At 37.0% G+C, this 20,641-nt stretch overlaps 1 protein-coding gene across 1 annotated transcript in view; it reads right to left on the reverse strand.

Moving 5' to 3' along the window:
* The window catches only part of LOC145768259 (glycogen phosphorylase, muscle form-like), a 50,176-nt gene extending 41,324 nt beyond the window's left edge, over positions 1 to 8,852 (reverse strand). The window contains exons 1-3 of the mRNA XM_082579741.1: positions 8,693 to 8,852; positions 8,392 to 8,544; positions 6,598 to 6,745 (exon numbers count right to left, since the gene is read on the reverse strand). Of these exons, the coding sequence (XP_082435867.1) occupies positions 6,598 to 6,745; positions 8,392 to 8,544; positions 8,693 to 8,785 (394 nt within the window). The 5' untranslated portion in view covers positions 8,786 to 8,852. The remainder of the gene's footprint in view (positions 1 to 6,597; positions 6,746 to 8,391; positions 8,545 to 8,692) is intronic.
* Between the last annotated feature and the right edge of the window lie 11,789 nt (positions 8,853 to 20,641).

Here is a 20,641-nt window from a genome sequence, read left to right on the forward strand (position 1 = left end):
TCCATGCAATGAATGGTTCCCAGAACTGGCACCATCAAAGATCGTTTAAAAAGTGAATGTGACTCAACTACCGGTAACTCAATGATTCTAAAACTGTGCGTCGTGGCGCCCTGGTGCGTTCTTTAGAATTCCGTACGCACGGAACACAGTTCTCTAGTCATGTGCTATTCGTCTAACTAGGGAACTGTGTTCCAAAAGCTAGTGCACTTCGCTATTACCACAGCGAACTCTCAGCATCAGGCTAAAACAGGTCGTTAATATCTACATTGTGAAGTAAGCAACGATCATGTTGCTAAAACGGAAACTCAAACTATTGCATAGGCGTCGAAATAGGGTGGGTCGGGTGGACGACGCCCACCCGGCCGTGAAACGAGGGTGGGCAAAATATGTTTCGCCCACCCTGTTTTCACGACACTTATGAAGTGTTCGTTACAATTAGGCTATTTCCGTTTTTGTTAAATGCTGAACTATCCAACCAACTGCAGCGCAACTTCTTGTTTTACGGTATGTCTCTCGCTAGGTATCCGAGAGAACAAAGCAATTCCGCAACAACGCTGCGTTGAAAAAAGGCGGTACTCACTGCATTGTTGTTGCTACGGCAACTGCCACACGCTGGCAATTCCTGGTGAGAGAAAGCTACGTTTGATCTTTTCTCCGAATGGTCTCACTTTCGTTACGTCACAGTCAAACTTCAAATGCGGGTCAGCGTAAGAGAATATGAATATGATCATCATAATGAACATGACAATAAAATAACCGATACAAACTAAAGACGTACTGAAACAATCGCTTTTTACAAATCTTTGCTTTTTACCAGTGTTGTACGTTGACGACGGCAACTTTTTGTTGACGCTGAGGTTAACGTTGTCAGTTTATTTTTTAGTTGCCGGAAGTGATAGCGCCGTCAAATATTTTGCCGATTTTAAGCGTCACGCGCTATGCATCATTTTTTGTTTTCATGGAAAATCTCGTTTTACAATGAGTGTTTCACAATGTATTCCGGCCAGCGCGACTCATCCGAATTACCCGCTTTCGCGTTGGTTGGAATGGTTACCCGGAATACAAGCGGATAAGTTCGCCAAATGTTGATCACTCATATCGTGAGCAGTAGGCTATCGAGAACGAGGGATCAGGGAGAGAAAGCGAAAAATCAATGAATGTCATCGCGGAGGTTGAAGATACTTTATTTGTTCTATGCCCCTGAAAAGAGCGATGCTGGTGCAGTGGACCTCGTTAAAAAATGTATATATGCTAAGCCATCACAGCAAGCTTGGAACAGTGATAGGCTACCTTTCCAAGTAAACGTTTTCAAGACTTGTTTTTGAAATACAATACCATCCAGCGCTGCTGTGGAACGCATGTTTTCACTTGGAAAGGACAATATGCGTCCCAAACGCAGCAGATTGTCAGACAAACTTTTTTAAATGCTTGTGTTTCTACAAGGAAATAACTAATAAGCCAAGCAACTAATTACAATACAGTATCAAAACATAATACCTGCTCTTTATTTATAGCTATTGTTAGCCTAAACTTGGTTGAAATGCTTCCGTTTTGTGAGACCCTGGCTAAAATAGCGCTAGAAATTAGCGCTGACGCCGTCAATTTCTTTGAGAGCTGACGCAGCACTTTACGCCGTAAAGCTTTTAGGCAATTCGGGCTGACGCTGACGCCGTCAATTTATTTCATTGACGCGTACAACACTGCTTTTTACAAATCAAAATGCAGCAAATCCGAAGGCGCCACTTTAAAGATAACAGGTCACGAGACGCGCTTTTTAGGTCGCAAAGGAAAACATAAAAGAAGTTTGTTTAGTTTAGCAGCGCTAATAAGATCGCAAGGAGCATGAAAGCAAACATCAAACCTATTATTATAGCTTAATTGCTGCAGCGACGCTAAATGCAGTCTTTGTGAGAAACATTAACCATTGCGAATTTGAGAACATACACATTCAATGAAATCTGTTTGAAAACTCTCACCCACCCAGAATTTCCCTCTTCTAAGAAAAAATCGACGCCCATGATCTATTGTATAGCAAAGAATACTTGAACTTCAAAAGCCGTAAACAAAGTGACAAAAATACCCGAGACAATTTTTACTCGACGTAAATATACTGTAGTCCTTCAAAAAGTAATTTTTGGGGTGAAAAAGGTTTTATATATAAAACGTTCAAAAAAAGTGAGCTAGAAGTCTTAAATATCTTGTTGTAACCTAAAATCAGGTGTTAAAGTTGAAATTAAATTTAACAGCCCCCTACCATTGGCCTAACTATCACTATGCTTCATCTTCCTATCGGAAACAAAACTTCCTAGACAGCCCCACTCTACACTGGCACCTCATTGATTATAAGCAGAGCCAAACACAGGCATGATGTACGATTGTACGTGTAAATAAACCAATGCGTGGTGTTGATTGTAGGACTGATTACCAACCTATCGCTTCACATCAAACCCAAGAGAAGGCCTCCAAACTACACCGCCCTTTTAACATTGATGGATCAACTCTCATTACTAACTCTAACGCTTCCATGACGTTCTCAACAGAGATAACAACAGCCATCAGAGATAAATGATTGATGAAGCCTCCATAAATGAACATGGATTTGGATTCAACTCCTGCTGGAATTGAAGTCAGCAACCGGATTTAGATTTAAGTTATTTCAACTAGAGATGTACCGATATATCGGTATCGGTATCGGTGATATCGGCCACTTTTTGAGTATCGGTATCGGTATCGGCAAAATTTGGCCGATACTGTGGCCGATACTAAACATGTAAAAAAGGCGCTTGCTGCGGATTTTCCACAGAGTAAAGATACAGATTTTTTATAGTTGTAACTAACGTCACATTGATATAGAAAAATAACAACCTGTTCAAATTGCTGATATCTCACACTCCCATGACTTCTTGCGCGTGCCTTTTGGCATTGGTTGCTTGCAGTGATTTTTTCACTCAAACAAAACGTTTTGTTTCAGCAGTTTTGCGTTGTTCGATTCTTAAGTTGTGAAAGAGACTCAATTTCTCCAATATGTGTTTCTTTTTTACTCTCAGCAGAGTGTAAAACTTGTAAAAGTTTTTCATCCACACGACGTCATGAATGAAATTATATCTCAAATCGGCGTAATGACGTGACATCATCTAAATATTTTATCGAATAATAAATTAACAAATTCGATTGTCACAAGTGGTTTGGTTGTGGTAAACAAATACGTTTTAACTTTGAAGTGCATTGAAACAAAATATCCATTACCGGTAATCGATATGTAATATAGGCTATGTACGGTAGTCAAATTCCATATCAAGAATAAGTCCATATTTTTAAGGTTTACGTCAGCTCCAGAGATCAGTAGGCACAACAAGACCTTTTACTGATTGGTTCAGTGAGGATTCGTGGTCCCATTGCTCTCCTTTTTAGTGAATAGACTCGTTTTCAATTCATTCTTATAAGACATTACGTAATGAAAAAATATGTGATAAGGTTGGAAGACATTACGTCATGTCTTTTCAATACAAATTGAAGTTTAACATTTATTCTTTTGTTCATAGTCGTCCACCTTCAAAGCGGTATTACAAAGAACAATTTTCGTTATGGGGGGCATCAAGAATATGTCGACATGACTTTTAAAGTTTACGTCAGCTCCGGAGATCAGTAACATAAAATAGGCCTAAGGTTGTTCTCTTTGATGCAACAAGACCATTGATTGATTGGTTTAGTGAGGATTCGTAGTTCCATTGCTTTCATTTTGAATGATTATACTGATTTTCAATTTATTCCTACAAGACATTACGTAATGAAAAAATATGTGATAACTAAGAATGGAAGACATTACGTCATGTCTTTTCAAATCAAAATGAAGTTTAAAAATTATTCTTTTGTTCATAGTCGCAATCCACCTTCAAAGCGGTATTACAAAGAACAATTTTCGTTAAGGGGGGCATCAAGAATAAGTCGACATGACTTTTAAGGCTTACGTCAGCTCCGGAGATCAGTAACATATAAGGTTGTCCTCTTAGATGCAACAAGACTATTGATTGATTGGTTTAGTGAGGATTCGTAGTCCCATTGCTTTCATTTTGAATGATTATACTGATTTTCAATTTCTTCCTACAAGACATTACGTAATGAAAAAATATGTGATAACTAAAAATGGAAGACATTACGTCATGTCTTTTCAATTCAAAATGAAGTTTATTCATAGTCGTAATCCTCTTTCAAAGCGGTATTACAAAGAACAATGTTATGGCGCAACATGCAGCATTTCAATAAAGTTCGGGAACTGTTTTTTTTTCTTGTTCATCTGCGCTTTAAATACCAGTCATTCTCCGTTGTTCATCCACTAAGCAGTTTAGATCAACTGTGGTTAGCCTGCTTGCAACAGGAGTTATACTGTACAGACAGTGGTGTAGCGTAACTATGGCGTGACTTATTTAATTATGGGGCACTCCAGAAGCAAAAATATTTAACTTGACATGAAAATTTAGCCTCGGGCGATTTTTGTTCTGTAGCCTAACATTCAAAATTTTACTTATTACGCTATTTATTATAGCCTACTCGAGTATAGTTCGAGATTTTCACAAGTGATTTTCACCGCAAAAAGCCAGGTTCGACTTATACATTGGACAAGCTGTTTCCAGCTCGGCAGCCTTCAAAATTAACGCATTTTTGCTGTGACAAAACTGTTGCTGACCTAGAAAACTGAGTGTGAAACAGCGTCGGCCGAAGTAAAAGTTTTGAATACGTTTATTTGCCGTGATTCAAACTTCATTTTCAAATGTAATGAGTTTTTGTCAATTCTAAACTTTATACACTTGTTGAACAATACGCAAAGCTCACGAGACAAAACAGCAAAAAGAGCTGATTTAAGCAATCGATATTTTTTATTTTTGCGTGTAGGATATAATCGTTCTTATTACGTAACATTCCATGATCGTTAAAGTCGATTAGCGGCCGCATAAAACAATGATGTCAGGTTGGCTAGTAGGGTGGCTCGTTTTTGAACTTTTCTTTTAAATCTCTCGGTGTAGTGGGGAAATGGTGCCAATGAGTGAGAAAAAACTCATGACAAAATTTGAGATTCGTAACAAATTGTCTTCAGCCTCCTCCTGGGGCTCAAAAATCAAAAAATGAGGTCAAAAACGCAATTTTTCCAAAAATGTTTTTAGTTTGGGTAGACACAATATTGTTTAGACTTTAGATATAGCTAATTAACCTAAGAAAAAAAATTGGAGTCATTTAAAGTTTTAAACTATTCCTTCAGCTCCCTCACAGCTTCGGAAAATTTCCATTTTGCTGAAACAGCTTACTATAAAAACAACCAAGTTACATGGGTTTTTTAAACGTTTAGTAACATAAAAAAGTTGCAAAATTATACGTTTTTGCTATCTGGGTAGTCTTGGCCCGGCAAAAGCTTCTCAACCAAACAACATTGCACATTACTTGTCTAATAGTTTTTGTTCGACTACACAAATGACTTGGTTTACATCTTATTATGAATTATGATAGCCTATTTGGAGAGTTTACGCAAACCCTAAAATATTAATTTTTCAGAAACCCCAATTATGATGTAATGTTTCTTCCCTTATACCCCAGTCCTCAATTACGGTGGCCTTTCATTACCAAAACCTACTATTATGACACAACAATGCGGTTGAGATTGAATTTTTGAATCTTTAATAAACTATGCCAATTCAAAGCTTTTTTTAATAGTTCTATATGCAAATAAGGTCAAACTTGGCGGTGGGATGGTGCAACGGATAAGGCGTTGGCTTTCCAATTATGCAAACCTGGTTCGACTCCCGGCTTCAGCTGGTTGTTGATAAACACCGCTCACCTATACCCAGGGTGTAATAAATTGGATGGGCATAGTTGCTGAAGTAAAGGCGGCCGAGAGAGAGGAACTGGCCACCCTACTCTCCTTAGTGTCGAAGGCTTAGTATAATGAGAACCTTATATCTTCTCATTCCCCAAAGCTCAGTATCTGAGTATGGGACCTTTAAAAAAAAGGTCAAACTTAGCATTTGATACAATTCCTTGCAAATACCAAAATTGCTTCTATTTGTAACACTAAACTAAAGTATCGGCCAAAATATCGGTATCGGCCTAAAAAAGTGATATCGGTATCGGTATCGGCCAAAATATTGGTATCGGTACATCTCTAATTTCAACAATCAGGTTTGGACTTGGTACTGCTATTTCGCATTCATCAAATGCTGGCATTTGCACAACGATCTAACCTCTTAGTGTAATTTATTAAGAATCGATTTCGCTATAGTAATAGCATCTTCAACTTATTCAAATAGAATAGGTTTGGACTTGCTATTTATTTCACAGACTGTTTAACATTCAATTTTTGAATAAATACATGTACCCTGCCTTCCCTTGATCTTTTCACAAATCAGTGCAGAAAAAAGTTCAGAGATAAAAGTATATCGAAATGCACAAACTGTTCATGGGAATGTAGCTCCTAAGACCTAAGCAATAACAGTTGTTTAAAAACTTAACTACAAATATAACATAAAGATTTTACAATGCCATAAACTCATATTAAACATATCCTGAGAGTTTCAACAATTTATCTAAAGCAACACTCTCATATCCTACCAGCGTCTTCTTCAAGCTCTTCGAGCTCTTCAATGTCAAGTCCAAGTTGGTACATTGCCTCATCACAGGATGTCTGTATCCCAAGATTTAGCATGGAGTTTTGTAGCGAGCGCCCCATATAAAACTCCAAGGATAAGTAGTAAACTCTCTGAATATGCAAGTAAACAACAAACTTCAAATACTGGTATCACTACTTTATAAGGCACTAATGATGCTCTACAGTTGTAGAGCAAAATGCACATGCCATACATACTACATAGGGGTCTGCTGATTCTCCATCATTTTTGATAATAAAATACTTCATTCAGTATTCAATCAAATTCGTTTTGGATTTTCACAGAAAGCAGAATATTCTAATCTTTTCTATAAATTCATCTTGCACATGTTTGTGCAAATTAGAATAATAAATGAGAATAGCTTCAAATTAAAAATTGGGGTGCTGCAGGCACCCAATGAAATTCAACTTTCAATCCAAACACACTAGACTTTTTTGGTTCTGTATTAATGCACGTAAACCAAAGCAAAAAAGAAAAACTGAAATAGCTTCACATGCTTGTGGTGGCTTTAAACCACTGATTCAGGCTCAGTTACCAAGATTAACAGGGTAAAGTTTCTGCTTGAAGTTTTGTTATGTTGTCTGTGAACTATTCTATCCACTGGGTGATGTTGAATGGAAAACAGTATTTGAAATGTTTGCTTAACCGCACACCTTGAGAGTGAAACCAGCACTTTCAAGGTGAGCTGAGGTTCTACCATATCTCGAATATAGATATCATGGACTAGCCAAGTAAGATAACACAAAAAGCGATAAGTTACAAGCCTATTAAAGCCAGCTTTTCTATGTTGTTCAAAAGCCGACAAAAGAAAAAAGTAAAGCCATGCTCAAATGACTGGGGAATATAGCCATGCCCTCACAACTCATGACTATCATAATAATCATTCGCTATCTCCGCTTGCAGCAGATTGCGCATCAACAATGGGTTACTTGACAGGGTTCCATGTGATTTTATGAGCCGTACTGCTTCCATGCTGGCTCAAGGCAGATTGGAAGAGGGTGATAACTGATATGTCACCAGATTATCACCAGAGGGTGTCACCAGGATATGTCACCAGAGGGTGATATGTCACCATGACTATCATATATGGTATCATAACCATAATAATAACATGAATTCATTTTATACCAGTTGGGTGTAAAATAGTATAGAAAAGCTGTCATGGTATCTACTACGGTAACCACTACGGTACATTTTAAATTTGTAAATAGCACGTATGTTGTACGGACAATATTTATTAATTTGTTTTACATTGAAGATTTGATATTTACTGTGTGCAGTTCCAATTGGAAACAGATTTATCATATTTATTTTGAGTATAAGACACAGAATTTTATACCAAATCTTTACTCACAAGTCGAGGTGCAAATTTTATACTAGTAATTTCAAAGTTGTGTCTGTAAGTAACTAAGTTGCATCTCTTTAAAGTAGCCACATTATGCAACAAAAGCAACAGTAATGGAATGCACAGCGCAACAAACAATCTTATTTACTCTACACATGTTCACTTGCTTGCAGAGTGTGCTACGAGGTGATCCGCAATCACTACAAAGGCAACAGCGACATGTGTAGCATGCCATTTGCGAGTAAAATTTTAGTTATCATTTTAACAAGCCTGATTTGGGGGTGTAACAATTGTAACATATGTATACACAAGTGCGACTTATACAATACATCAATAAATATGTCATACGTTTAAACAAGGCTGTAACATTGTGATTGCTGAAATTTTTCTTACCTTGGGGTCCTTTTCATAGTAGTACTGTTGTGTACGAATCCATCTACCTACCATTTGATCTCGAACAGTGTTGGCCAAGGCAAAATAGTAATCTCGAGTTGTTGCTACGTTTCTGTCTTTGAGCAGTGTGAAGTGGAGGTGTCGTTTAAATGACTGTAAAAGTTAAATTTTTTTTATAGAAATAGAATGATTAAATCAAGAAAATCTTTATTTAGCAAAAAATTAACATATGCACCGGGCTATATAATACTTCAACTAAGTCACGCAAAAGTAAGGAAGGCATAACCAAGTAACAAAGCACCTTTTTAATGTCTGCTACTCCTTCCAAAGAAGCAATCCCACGAACTGATATTTGTTTTTGTTTTTCTTTGTCAATCACTGAATTAGAAGCCATCAGGTGTTCGTTCTTTTCAAGAGCCAAATCGTTTATTTGATTATTATTGCAATTTAAGCAATCAATAAGCTGCCCTATCAAAATGTCAAATTCTGTCAATACTTGATTAGGGGGGATTTAGACCAAAAGGTTTAGTCTAACTCCCTCAAAATGTAGAAACACATGTAAATAATTCTACTTTAGCTCTTAAAAATAATGTTTACCGGTATATAATGTACATACCTCTTTGAACACGGTGTCACAAATTACCCAAAATACCATAAGTCATGCCGATTCGACATGACTTATGGGTAATTCAACCGAACTTATATATAGATAATTCGGCCGGACTTATAGATGATTTGGTGAACTTATAGGTAGTTTGATGCGACATTTACCATACAATTCAATACTGTTAATTTCAAATCATACAGTACCCTTTCGATCATGATTGTCAATTGAGCTACTTTACTCTGGTCATGTGCAGTTATTCTCATAGCTACTAACATTATCTCGTTATTGCCTGTGACAGCACAGACACTTCAGGTATTTATTCTATCTTTTTACATTGTTTCATGCAGGCTTCTCTCCGGAGCAGCTTTTTTCACTCTATTGAGATCATTATCAATCCACTTTGTTCTTCTTCCAGGTCTACCTTTGCCACAAACCACTTCTTTGATAGTAGCCAAAACCAAACTATCTCCCCTTCTTTTTCCAATGGCCACATTAGACAAGCTGTAGCCTATAAATAATAATGTCTACTGCCAAGACAACCAAATAGCATTTCAAGCATGCAAATTCAAACAGAGATTTGCAACCTAATATAGAGAAGGAAGAGCAGTAATATATTTATTTATCATTTTAAAAAATCGCAATAAATTTTTGACCGATTGGCTTGATTTAAACCAAACATACCGTCCTGATCTCTAATAGCGTATCTTCGAATTAAATTTTAAAAAATAATCAAAATTTTTTTTTATGTCATTGTGTTTTGGTTAAATCAAGAATCAATATTTTGGGAACTTAAAAACTCGGAATTGAATTCGAATTACCAAATAGTAACAACGTGCACCTTTGTTTTTATGTTGTAGGCCTAAATTACATACCATCTCTGAACAGCTTTTTTTTAAATAACTTTGGAATGGTGCCAAATTGCTCTTTTATTGACAAACGTTGCCGAGCCGACTCCTGGTTTGGTTCTAAGGTGCAAATTTTTGTTTTTTGTTAAGGCTTTTTTCTGCAAAACTTCTTGGGTTTTTTCTACTCCAGCTTTAAATCAAAAGCAAAGATTCTTCTTTTGGTTAGGCATACCATATTGTCATAGCCCAGAAAGAGGACAAGTTTCGTCAGCAAGTAGGCTAAAATGCAAGTAGAGTTTTATGTTGAAGAATTTTTTACGTCTTTTTGGATAAAATTATATCAACTGATTATACATATATAGGCCCATGCAGCAAAAGTTGCAGTTCACAAACTAAACAAGTTTACTTGTCAGGTGCAGCCAATAAATAGTTTGAGGCGGCAACGGACTTAATCAAAGTCTGTCTATGTTTATTGTTCACGATTTTTCCAACTGCAAAAGCGAGTAAGGTCACCGTCTTCAAATTTTTATAGGCTGTAATTTTTATGTAGGCTACGTAGTCTCAGTGACAAATTGTTATTTGAAGTGTTAATCTTTGACTTGATAGCAAGATATACGCTGAAGTTTTTCAATGCCATTAGAAATGATACTGAAAGATCCATATTTGACATAGGATTTAAAACAACCTTGTGTTTTTGCCATAGCGTGGTTGCTGGTTATCTGCAGTCTGTTGCCTACAAAGTAGAGTTGAGCATGGAGTGGAGCCGGAATTTGCCCGATTTTCAGAAAATGGAGTGGATTCGGAGTTTCATTTTTCACAAAAGTTTCGGGGTAAAGAGGATTCGGCGTTTGGTTCAAGAACTTTGCATTTTAGTTAAATCAAATGTCCCGCAGTAGGCTATAGTTTTGTTTGTAGAGAAAAAAAACTGTCCCACGATTTTCGACCCAGCCGTGAATCCGGTGTCCGGTGATGCTTATAGGTTGTAGCCTAAATCATCATCACCATCAATCGCCATCTCTGCTCGCAGCAGATTGCGTATCAACATGCGTTATATCAAAGGTGGGCAAACTACGGTCCGCGGGCTGCATGCGGCCGGCGAAAGCCTGAAGCAGTTATATAAAAAAATAAAAATAAAGTTGCTTGAAAATTTTAATTATTACAATGACTTTATTAAACTTTTTATCCATATATTTCATGTTGATAAAGATAAATTATAGTCTTTTTATTGTATTGTAGTGGTTTGTTCCCCTTTAGTGGTGTGCAGCTTTAGCAATATATATCGTGTCATTTGTGTACTCAGCCATCTTGCATGGCTTTAGTGTCAAAACAGCCGATTACGTCACAATGGAAATTTCTGACTTCGGCCTGTCGCATCGCGAGAGTCTCGAGACCAGGGTTACCAGATTGGCCTTTTTAAGGCCAAATTTCTCGAATTTGGCTTTTTTTAAAGCCGTTTGGCCTTAGAAATTATACGTTTGGCCTTTTTCTAGATTTGGCCTTAAATTTGGCCTTTTTTAAATTTAATCTTTAAAATGCATAATAATAATTTATTTGCATCAGACAAAGCTGTCCATATCCAAAACAAAACAACAAAATAATACACAAACTGCAAATGCACAAATAACGAAAAACAACAACGAAATAACATCAAAAAATAACAAAATAATACACAAACTGCAAATGCACAAAATCTCAATAAATAGGCTATCTACTGTTACAAGTTTACAGACAATGGTACGGTAGCGTTACAAGTTAGAAGAACTGAAAGTATTGAGAACGATAAAAACAATCAGATGACATGGCAGCCATCAAAACTAGTTAATAGCATACATAGAATTATTATAATGAAGACGGTAGTTTGATATACGATGGCAATCAGACCTCATCAGGGAGGCAACAATAGAGTTAGACGATACTTCGCATCTTCCAACAAAAGAAAAAACATATTTACGAAGTAATGCATCAAATGTTATGATGTTACACAAGACTTGATGTTCACGTACGCTATAGTGTTTAGGCAAATTATGTATAATTCTAAACGCATTATTGAAGGCAACACGCAGACGATTAATGTCACGTTGATGATAATTTTCCCACAGATGACATGCATACATTGGAGTACAATAAGAACGGAATAGAACATTTTTAATATCACTGGAGCACTTATAAAATTTTGATTTTAATTTGTTGGCAGAACAGTAGATTGATCGCACTTGTCGATTTATATCCTTGTCGTCACACATTGCCGTGTCAAGAAAAACACCCAAATATTTGACACTGTCTACGAATTTGATCTCACTTCCATTGAGCCGTACAATTGGATTCATATTTAACTTTAAGTGTTTTGTTTGGAAGTACATAGCAAATGACTTTTTGCAGTTAAAAATGACATCGTTAGAAAGCGCATAATCTTCACACACATTCAAGATACTCTGCAGACCATGAACACTTGGAGAAATACAACAAATATCATCAGCAAACATGAGATGATTAACATGCATAATAATCAATATTTCTCGTATATCGTAACTTTACCAGATGAAAACCGTATTCACCATTGTTTAATACATGTTCTATACTTGTTAAATACTTGTAATGTGATGCCGAGTCAGACTGCGCTCCCCTCTAAGCCAGCCAGTGGTGCCAGATGTCACCACTGTAGCGGATTAAAACTCATCTGCTACAGTCCTTTTATTATACTGTATATATATACTTGCTACTTTCAGAATTATTTTTGCTATAATTTATTAAAATCCGCTACAAGTCATAAGATATCGATAAATATGAATGCTATAGACATTATTTTGGAATTATAATGTTAACGCTCAAAAGTAGGTAGCGTATACAGAAATGTAACGACTAACGTGTTCACTTTTCAGTTCAATTTATTTTTGTTTTGTTGGCGAAAAAGAAAGAAAAAAAACAAAAATATACAAAAACACAATAAACACAAATAATTCGCACAACAAGGATGGCAGCGAAAGACCAAAAGGTCACTAAAGTCAGCTGCATTTTCGATCGATCGGTAGTCCAACACAACCGTTGGCTTGCCAGCAGAACATGCTTTCAGAAATTCAGTTGTTGAGCAATACAAGTGATTCGTGGTTGTGCAATTGAGTGCGTTTCAAATTACCATTATTGTGATGCTTTGTGACAGGCCCGCAACCAGCAACTATTTTCGGGGGAGGCATTTAATTTTTATCAAAGAACCAGCATTAAAATGATGCATTGTGACATTTTTATGTTAATGTCCACGCCCATTGATAAGGGACAAGAGAGTGTGGCACTACCATGTTACGGTTCAGTGGTCATAACTTATGTCAATCACGTTTTTGTTTAGTACAGCATTAAAGGAAACTAGCCTTTGTAACCTTTTCTCATTTAGCTATGACTACCCAAGGAAGAAAATTACGATAATACAAATATTTACAAATGCCTAAGCCCAACTGAGTAGCTTATTCACCACGCTGTCGTAGCTGCTTTTGATCTCGAATTATTTAGTTGTTTTCAAACGCTTTTTATGGTGATGATGGATGCTGACATTATGTATAGCCTACGCTAACGAAACAGATTATGAGGATGCCAGCCTAATTTATCGAACAAAATTGTTAGCATGGCTTCCAACCAGCGTAGCCTACTTTCGGTTTCGATAGTCTACACTCTACAGAAGGGTTTCCCAAACTTTTTTGGGCCACGGACCACTATTTGTGAATCTGTTTATTCGCGGACCCCCAATTCCAATACAATGGTAAAAATGAATAAAACCGAATTTTGTTTATTTAAAAAACTGACAACATCAATGGGATGGATGGGATTGCTTCTTATTGCATAAGTCATCAATTCTGGGAGTTATTTGTGAAAGGCAAACTCTTAAGTCAGGGTCCACTGAAAGTCTGAACCTGTATATTGTCTTCATGTTGGTAAGAGCTGAAAATGCTGTCTCACACATGTAGGTCGTGGCAAAAGGCAATACAATTTTAGTTTCCTTTTGCGATAGCAATGGATATTCCTCCACAACACTCAACCAGAAAGATGCAATAGCTGTTTCTGTTTGATTGAAACTAAGCATTAAAGTTCGATCAGATGATAATTCGGCTAATTCTTCTTCTTCGCGTCCTGACAGATCAGTCTTTGTAACAACAAAAGGGTTTAAAATCCAGTCGAAATTCTCATATGTCTCTTTTAAAAATTACTTCTTGAAATGTGCAGAAAGCAATTCCAAATGTTGTGTAACGTCAGAGAAAATCAACTCTGTATTAATTAAGAACTGCGGCAATTATCTTTGACTGGGTCGGCTACGTACTGTACAACGCATATGTGTGACTTTTTAATTTCTTGTCATATCGCCACGGACCACTTGTGCAGTCGTCGCGGACCACCAATGGTCCGCGGAACACAGTTTGGGAAACCCTGCTCTACAGTATGGCTGTACGACTGTACGTGTACGACGCACGTCTATTCATAATACATTTCATACTGCATAGAACACTTAAAAATTTTTCAAAAAATTTCGGGGGGGGCAAATGCCCCCAATGCCCCCCCCTGGTTGCGGGCTTGCTTTGTGATGTTATAAATAAATTTGTGATGAGAAATAAATTATTGATCATAGACTTGTTACAAAAGAAGCTCTTTTTAATAATTACTGTAATAATGTTCACTTAAATGATATAGCCTACATAGGCTACATCAGGAGTGTGCAACCTTTATTACAGGAGGGCCAGATTTTAATAACTGGATGAAACTGCGGACCGCACGTTTATTTAACATAATTATGATTTCTAGTAGCCTAGTTGCAGGAACAAAAAAGTAGTTTTTTTGTTATTCATGTTATTCTTATGGTATTATTAGGGTTTCCTTGCAGAAATAATAAGTTAAGATGCATAAATTTCTGAAGAAAACTGCTATTCAAATTTATTGTCACATTCTTGAAGATCAATAAGTTCGAGTTGGATATCAGCTGGTGCTTTGTCAATGTCTGTGTCGAATGGCGAATAGAATATACCAAACAAATATTCATGAGATTTGAAGTCCTTGAAAGGAGCCAAAAGTTCATACAACAATTTTTTTAATTTAGTTTTCTTCTCAGGATGCATTCCATAGTCTCTCAAAGTTGAAAAGTGAAAAAAGTTCCCTATCTGTATGTGACCTTTCCAAAGTCGTAATTTGTTCATCAAGCCTTTTATGTGACCATACATTTTTACGTTCCAAATAATTAAACACAATGGAATAGCGGTGGCCGGTGGGAGATTTCCAAACTGGTTAACAGAAGATGCGAAATCTATAATAATCTAGGCTACTCCACAATGAATTGTTCACACGTACCAGACTAAACTAAATTATAAACACGTTTCGCGGGCTGCACACAATTCAAAATTGGCACATCTTTGCGGGCCGCACAATTTTTCTTCGCGGGCCTCATTTGGCCCGCGGGCCGCACGTTGCACACCCCTGGGCTACATCATTCATTCAGTTATTTTTAGTCATTAACGCGTCCGGGACGAAAAAGATACTGACTAAGTATAGTAACTACAATAGTCGATATAGGCCTACCAGGACGTTAATGAACGGGAAATGGTGGCAAAACCTTGAAAGGTTTAAAACGTGCCTGAATAGTAAATCATGTAGTAGCCTGTATGTCTGTAGTTAGCACGGCCACAAAACCCAAAAAACAAACAGAAGCACACATGTAGCAATAAATGATAGCCTAATGAAAAGTGTTGTGGTTCGCATTTGCCAGTTCCAATATTGATGTGGACAGTGATGGGCATTATCGGCGATAATTATCGGCGATAAATTTTTATCGCTTATCGTTATCGCTCAATTATTTTTTCAGTTATCGTTTATCGTTATCGCCAAAGGCAATATTTGATTATCGCCGATAATTAATCGCCGATAAATTTTATTTCGTATCAACACACAAGTGGAAAGATCATAAAAAGTAATATTTTTACTAGCCACTTAGTTAATGAAACTAAAATTAAAACCAGTTCTTCTTCAGTGCCTGAAGTGTGTGTGCACAGGTCGTTGTCAGGGGAGGGGGCATGCCCCCCTGCAGCGGCGGCCCTGACAACACAATAATTTTTAGAGTTGCAAATTGCAATGCAATGAAATGCATGCAACAAGTCTCTTGTTGTTTTGCTGCAATGGGCAATCGCGAGTGAACTTTACAATTAAAATGTAAGCGCACAGGTGGTACAACTTCCTTTGAAGCAAAGCGAAAGAAATTGGCAAGTGGTTTGTGAAAGTGTCGCAATACGAGGCTGCTTTTACATCGGAAACATGGTCTTTCGCGCCACCTCACGATCAACTATTTTATTCTTGTGTTTTCTTTTTTCGTTGGAAGTGTTAGTTTTTAGTAATTGTCGTAAAAAAGTAAAATCTCTTTTGTCAAAACATGAAACTTACTGTTTTAAGCGCATTAAGGCTACGTTTACATGATAGGCGAAATGAAAATGACCGAAATGAAATCTCAAAGCGGCGTGAAAAAGGTTTTGTTTACATGCCATATCATTGCGGCTGCTTTTGGTTTCGGGCGAAAGGAATACAGCCTCTACGCATGAGTGATTTTCACGCCTGTAACTAGGCTACTGAGTACGCTGAAAATAAAGTTGGTTCTCCTACCCAAAAAAACATAGATTCTACAATAAAACATGCAATTCCAAAGGGTACATTAACCAGTACTGAAACAGCACAAGTGTTTTCAAAATTCTTTTGGGTCAATAGACTGACATCACAAGTTCAGAGCAACTTTACTTGTGTTCTTCAAGAATGGTCTAGCTTAATTTTAATTATTTGCTCTTTACTAGTGCACTAGTCCAATTCATGTCTTAAATGATTACAGATGACATTGACAATAAGTTTTTGTGCTCAGTCTAAAAAAACAGCCAACATTCTAGACTAGTCCCAATTGAAAACGTAGGCTATATCATCATGACTTTACAAATATAAAGCTATGCCTATTGCACTGATGTAATGCTCAAGTTCTCCTTTCCTAATACACTTTGCAGCATATCTGGCTGGTTCTAAAGCACAACCATTATCACTTCAAAAACAAAACTATATTATTTATTTTATGTTCAAGTTCTTTTAACGTGCTACACTACAAATTACTACACTATCAGTTAACTGACTGTAATCAAACTACTAGGGCTAATCTCATTGCTAGGATCTCATTGCGGCGTGTTTACATAGCCGAAACCAGTTGACATCGGTTTCATTTCTGTCAAAACTACCGATGTGAAATCCAGACCGCCATGAATCTCACTTCGGTCGCCGCGTGTAAACAGATTACGCGTCCGCCAAACGAACCGAAATGGAAATCTTTCATTTCGGGCGCAATGAAACGTCATGTAAACGTAGCCTAAATCTTTAGATGAGTAGATTAACTAAAATTGCAAGAACTTGCCTTGAGACGTGCGGTTACGTCACAAACTCAGTTTAAAAGACAAAACTCACACACAATAACAACACAAGATCGGTTATAGATTGTAAGATCGATTTTTTTCTAGCTTGGCGATATAACTTTAATCCAAAAATAATAACCGAATGCATAAGTGCCATTTAACTTCAAAAGTTAACCCATTTGTGCCGAAAGTGAAAGTACTTAAAAAAAATTTCGGAAAATTTAAATATTGCATAATTATGACCTAAAAAACATATCACAATTATTTTTTTCCTAATTGTGTTTGTACTTTTTGAAAAAAGCCGTCCTATATATAAGACGATAGGCAAATCCGTTATCAAATTTCGCAAGTTTCTTATGCGTAATGCGCGTTATTACATTTTACTTATCGCTCAAAGTGATAATGAGAAATGTCTTGTTCATGATTGTCATTATTGTCATCGAGCATTTTATTGAAATGAAAGTTCAAAAAATATGAAGATGAAAATTAGCAAAGTAACACAACATCACTGAAACAAGTCATTGCGGAATATGATATTGCTTGAAGCATTTGACATGCAGACCGACATCACATTTTTTGCATTTTGTAGTAGTTTTTGCATGACAATAGGCGGATCGAGTTGCGTGGTAAAATTATGCTAAATACAGTATAACCTTTCTCATTTACTGTAGCCTACCTTTGCGACATAGCCTACCAGTAGTACCTCAATCAAATAATTTTATTCCCACTAACACAGTGCCTACATTGTAATTCTTATCTCAACAACTCAGCGTTCTGCCATTGTTTTAATGATGGTGTTCACAAAGAAAACAAAAAAATTATCTGAAATTATCAGTAAATTACGATAAAATTATGTTATTGTTCTTAAACAAACATGACTAATTTCACAAGCTTGATGGATTTCACAGTATGCACATTTTTACTACCAATAACGCTTAAGGTTACTGATAAATTTTCAAGCATTTTGCGTTTTTGCGAATTTTTTCAATTATTGCTGACTTTGCTGTAAACACTAAACAGCAGAAAGCAAAATACAAAGTTTGGAATTTTTTATGGTATTTTCATTTGATTTAATTATTTTTCCTACTGCACGTAAGCGGCAGTGTAACTCAATTGATAAAAGCATCCAATTGGTATCTGAAGGTAAAATTATAAGCAGGGCGGTTACTTCAGTGGTTTGATTCTGGATCAAGAGGTTGAAGATTCGATACCCACTGCCGCCATTGCGATTCTATTTATGCATAACTTACAAAAAGTTTTGTCCCTTTACAGTATATTATGTTCGATTTTTCGTCATGTTGATGAAAACAGTTCGTGCTGCATGGGATGGGGCAGCGCTAATCAAGAAAAAAAAAATTGTCGTTATCGGACATTATCGGCGATAATTTATCGTTTATCGTTATCGCTTAACTTTTTTTTGATTTATCGTTTATCGTTATCGCTTTAGGCATTTTTCGTTTATCGATTATCGTTATCGCTTAACTGAAAAATGAGTTATCGCGCCCAACACTGGATGTGGATGAGCAGTCATCATAATAAAAATACAGTAGGATGGAGAAAGAAAACCGGACATAAAAGAAACCCATCCTTAGGCAAAAGCCCGTTTCGATGAGGCCCAGGAGAGCAAAGTGTTGAGCTCTTCCCATGGTCAGACTGCACATCACGCAGTAGCCTACTACGATTGAGGATTTTAAACGACATGAATTTGACGACATGAACATAAATTATTCAATTATGACGATATGAATTTAGCTTTATTTACTGACGACATTTTAATATTGATTGCCTTCATATTTGACTTTCTTATGAAAAGTGTTCAGCTCTGTTCGACATTACAGTAAGACTCTTTCCCGTTGGACCATTCCTTTCAGACCTTGCTAAGGTATTGCCTTTGTAGCGGACGTCGAGTGGTCTGAACATCCGTGATCCGCCCATACCTAGCTGTAGCTGCTACAGCAACATCCCGGGTACTAGCGTGTAGTGGGGATGATCTTGAGAACAATACCTTGCTTCTTTTGCGAGTAGGAGTTTATTACAAAGAAATAAATGAACTTCCACGTCGGAACGTTGTAGCCAAATAATGCCTTGAATTCAAATAGAACGAGCTAAACTAATTCAGAACATAAAAAACTACACTACAACCATAATTAAACTAATACCGTGACTTCCGAGAAAGGCATGCCGTGACAAACTGACTGAGAAAATAAGGCACCACACCACTGGCCGACAGAAACCATACTGGAAACTCACAAACTGACTGTGTTTAACGCTGAACGATTGATTTAAGGGGCTTATTGCTTCAAGCAATGCAGCATGCAGGGCCGTAGCCACACTGCAGAGCAAGGGGGTCCAACTATTTTTAGGGAGGGCCGAAAAAATTTAAATGGGCAAAATCATTATAATTGTGGCTGTTGCTCGAGAATGTTGGGATTTTGCCAGGGGGGCGAAATTTTTTTTAGGGGGGCTAGGCCCCCCTGGCCCCGGCTGGCTACGGGCCTGGCAGCATGTGTCAAATGCGCAACCAACACCTACAACAACGTAAAACTACGTACGGTATGTAAAATCAAACCCTGATAAGTGGTGAAAATTCCGATGAAACACCCTAATTTTCAGCCAGCGTTTTCAAATTCCTACCAAGCACAAATTTCACAACGGCAGTTACACTGTCTAAACTCTAAAGCAAACATGAAAAAAGACCGCAGGCGCTAGGCCTACACATCCTAAGAAAATTTTCCACCGGATTTTTCTTGTATTATTTTGGCATTTAGACCTTTTCACAGTCTGACAACCCTGGTTACAATGCTTATTTTATCTTGTTTAAGTTTGGCTTATTTATGGCCTTTTTTCTACCTATTTGGCCTCAATTTGGCCTTTTTTCTTGTTGAGTTTGGCCTTTTTTTCAAATTTCAGTCTGGCAACCTTGCTCGAGACTTTTTTTTCGTTTTAGCATTAGCAAGACTCATAGTAGAGAGCGTAGCGACGATTGCGACAGTTTTTCTGATTATGTTAATTTGCTCAAAGTCTGGCAACGTGTGATCTTGATGTGGGTTGTATTTAAACAAATAATTGAGACAAACGTTTTGTATATCTTTCATGTAGCCTACCGCTACCGGTAATATACAAAATCTCCATTTTTTGGTCACTTGTTTAAAATTAAATAAAAGCTTTTGTTTTCACCATTTTAAATTTTATGTTTTGGCTTTTAATCTTAATTATACCATTGTGCGGCCCTCGAACAAATTCAGATTCTGAATGCGGCTCTCGAGATAAAAAGTTTGCCCACCCCTGCGGTCTGCGTTAGATTTTTTTAAATTGAGTGGCGATTTCGAGCTAACTCTCCCAGTGTCGCTTTAATTAAGACCGGGCCATGCTTGGATGTTGTCTTGCCATCGATT

The sequence above is a fragment of the Aplidium turbinatum genome, chromosome 4, assembly GCF_918807975.1.
Source record: "Aplidium turbinatum chromosome 4, kaAplTurb1.1, whole genome shotgun sequence".
Taxonomy (NCBI): Eukaryota; Metazoa; Chordata; class Ascidiacea; order Aplousobranchia; family Polyclinidae; genus Aplidium; species Aplidium turbinatum.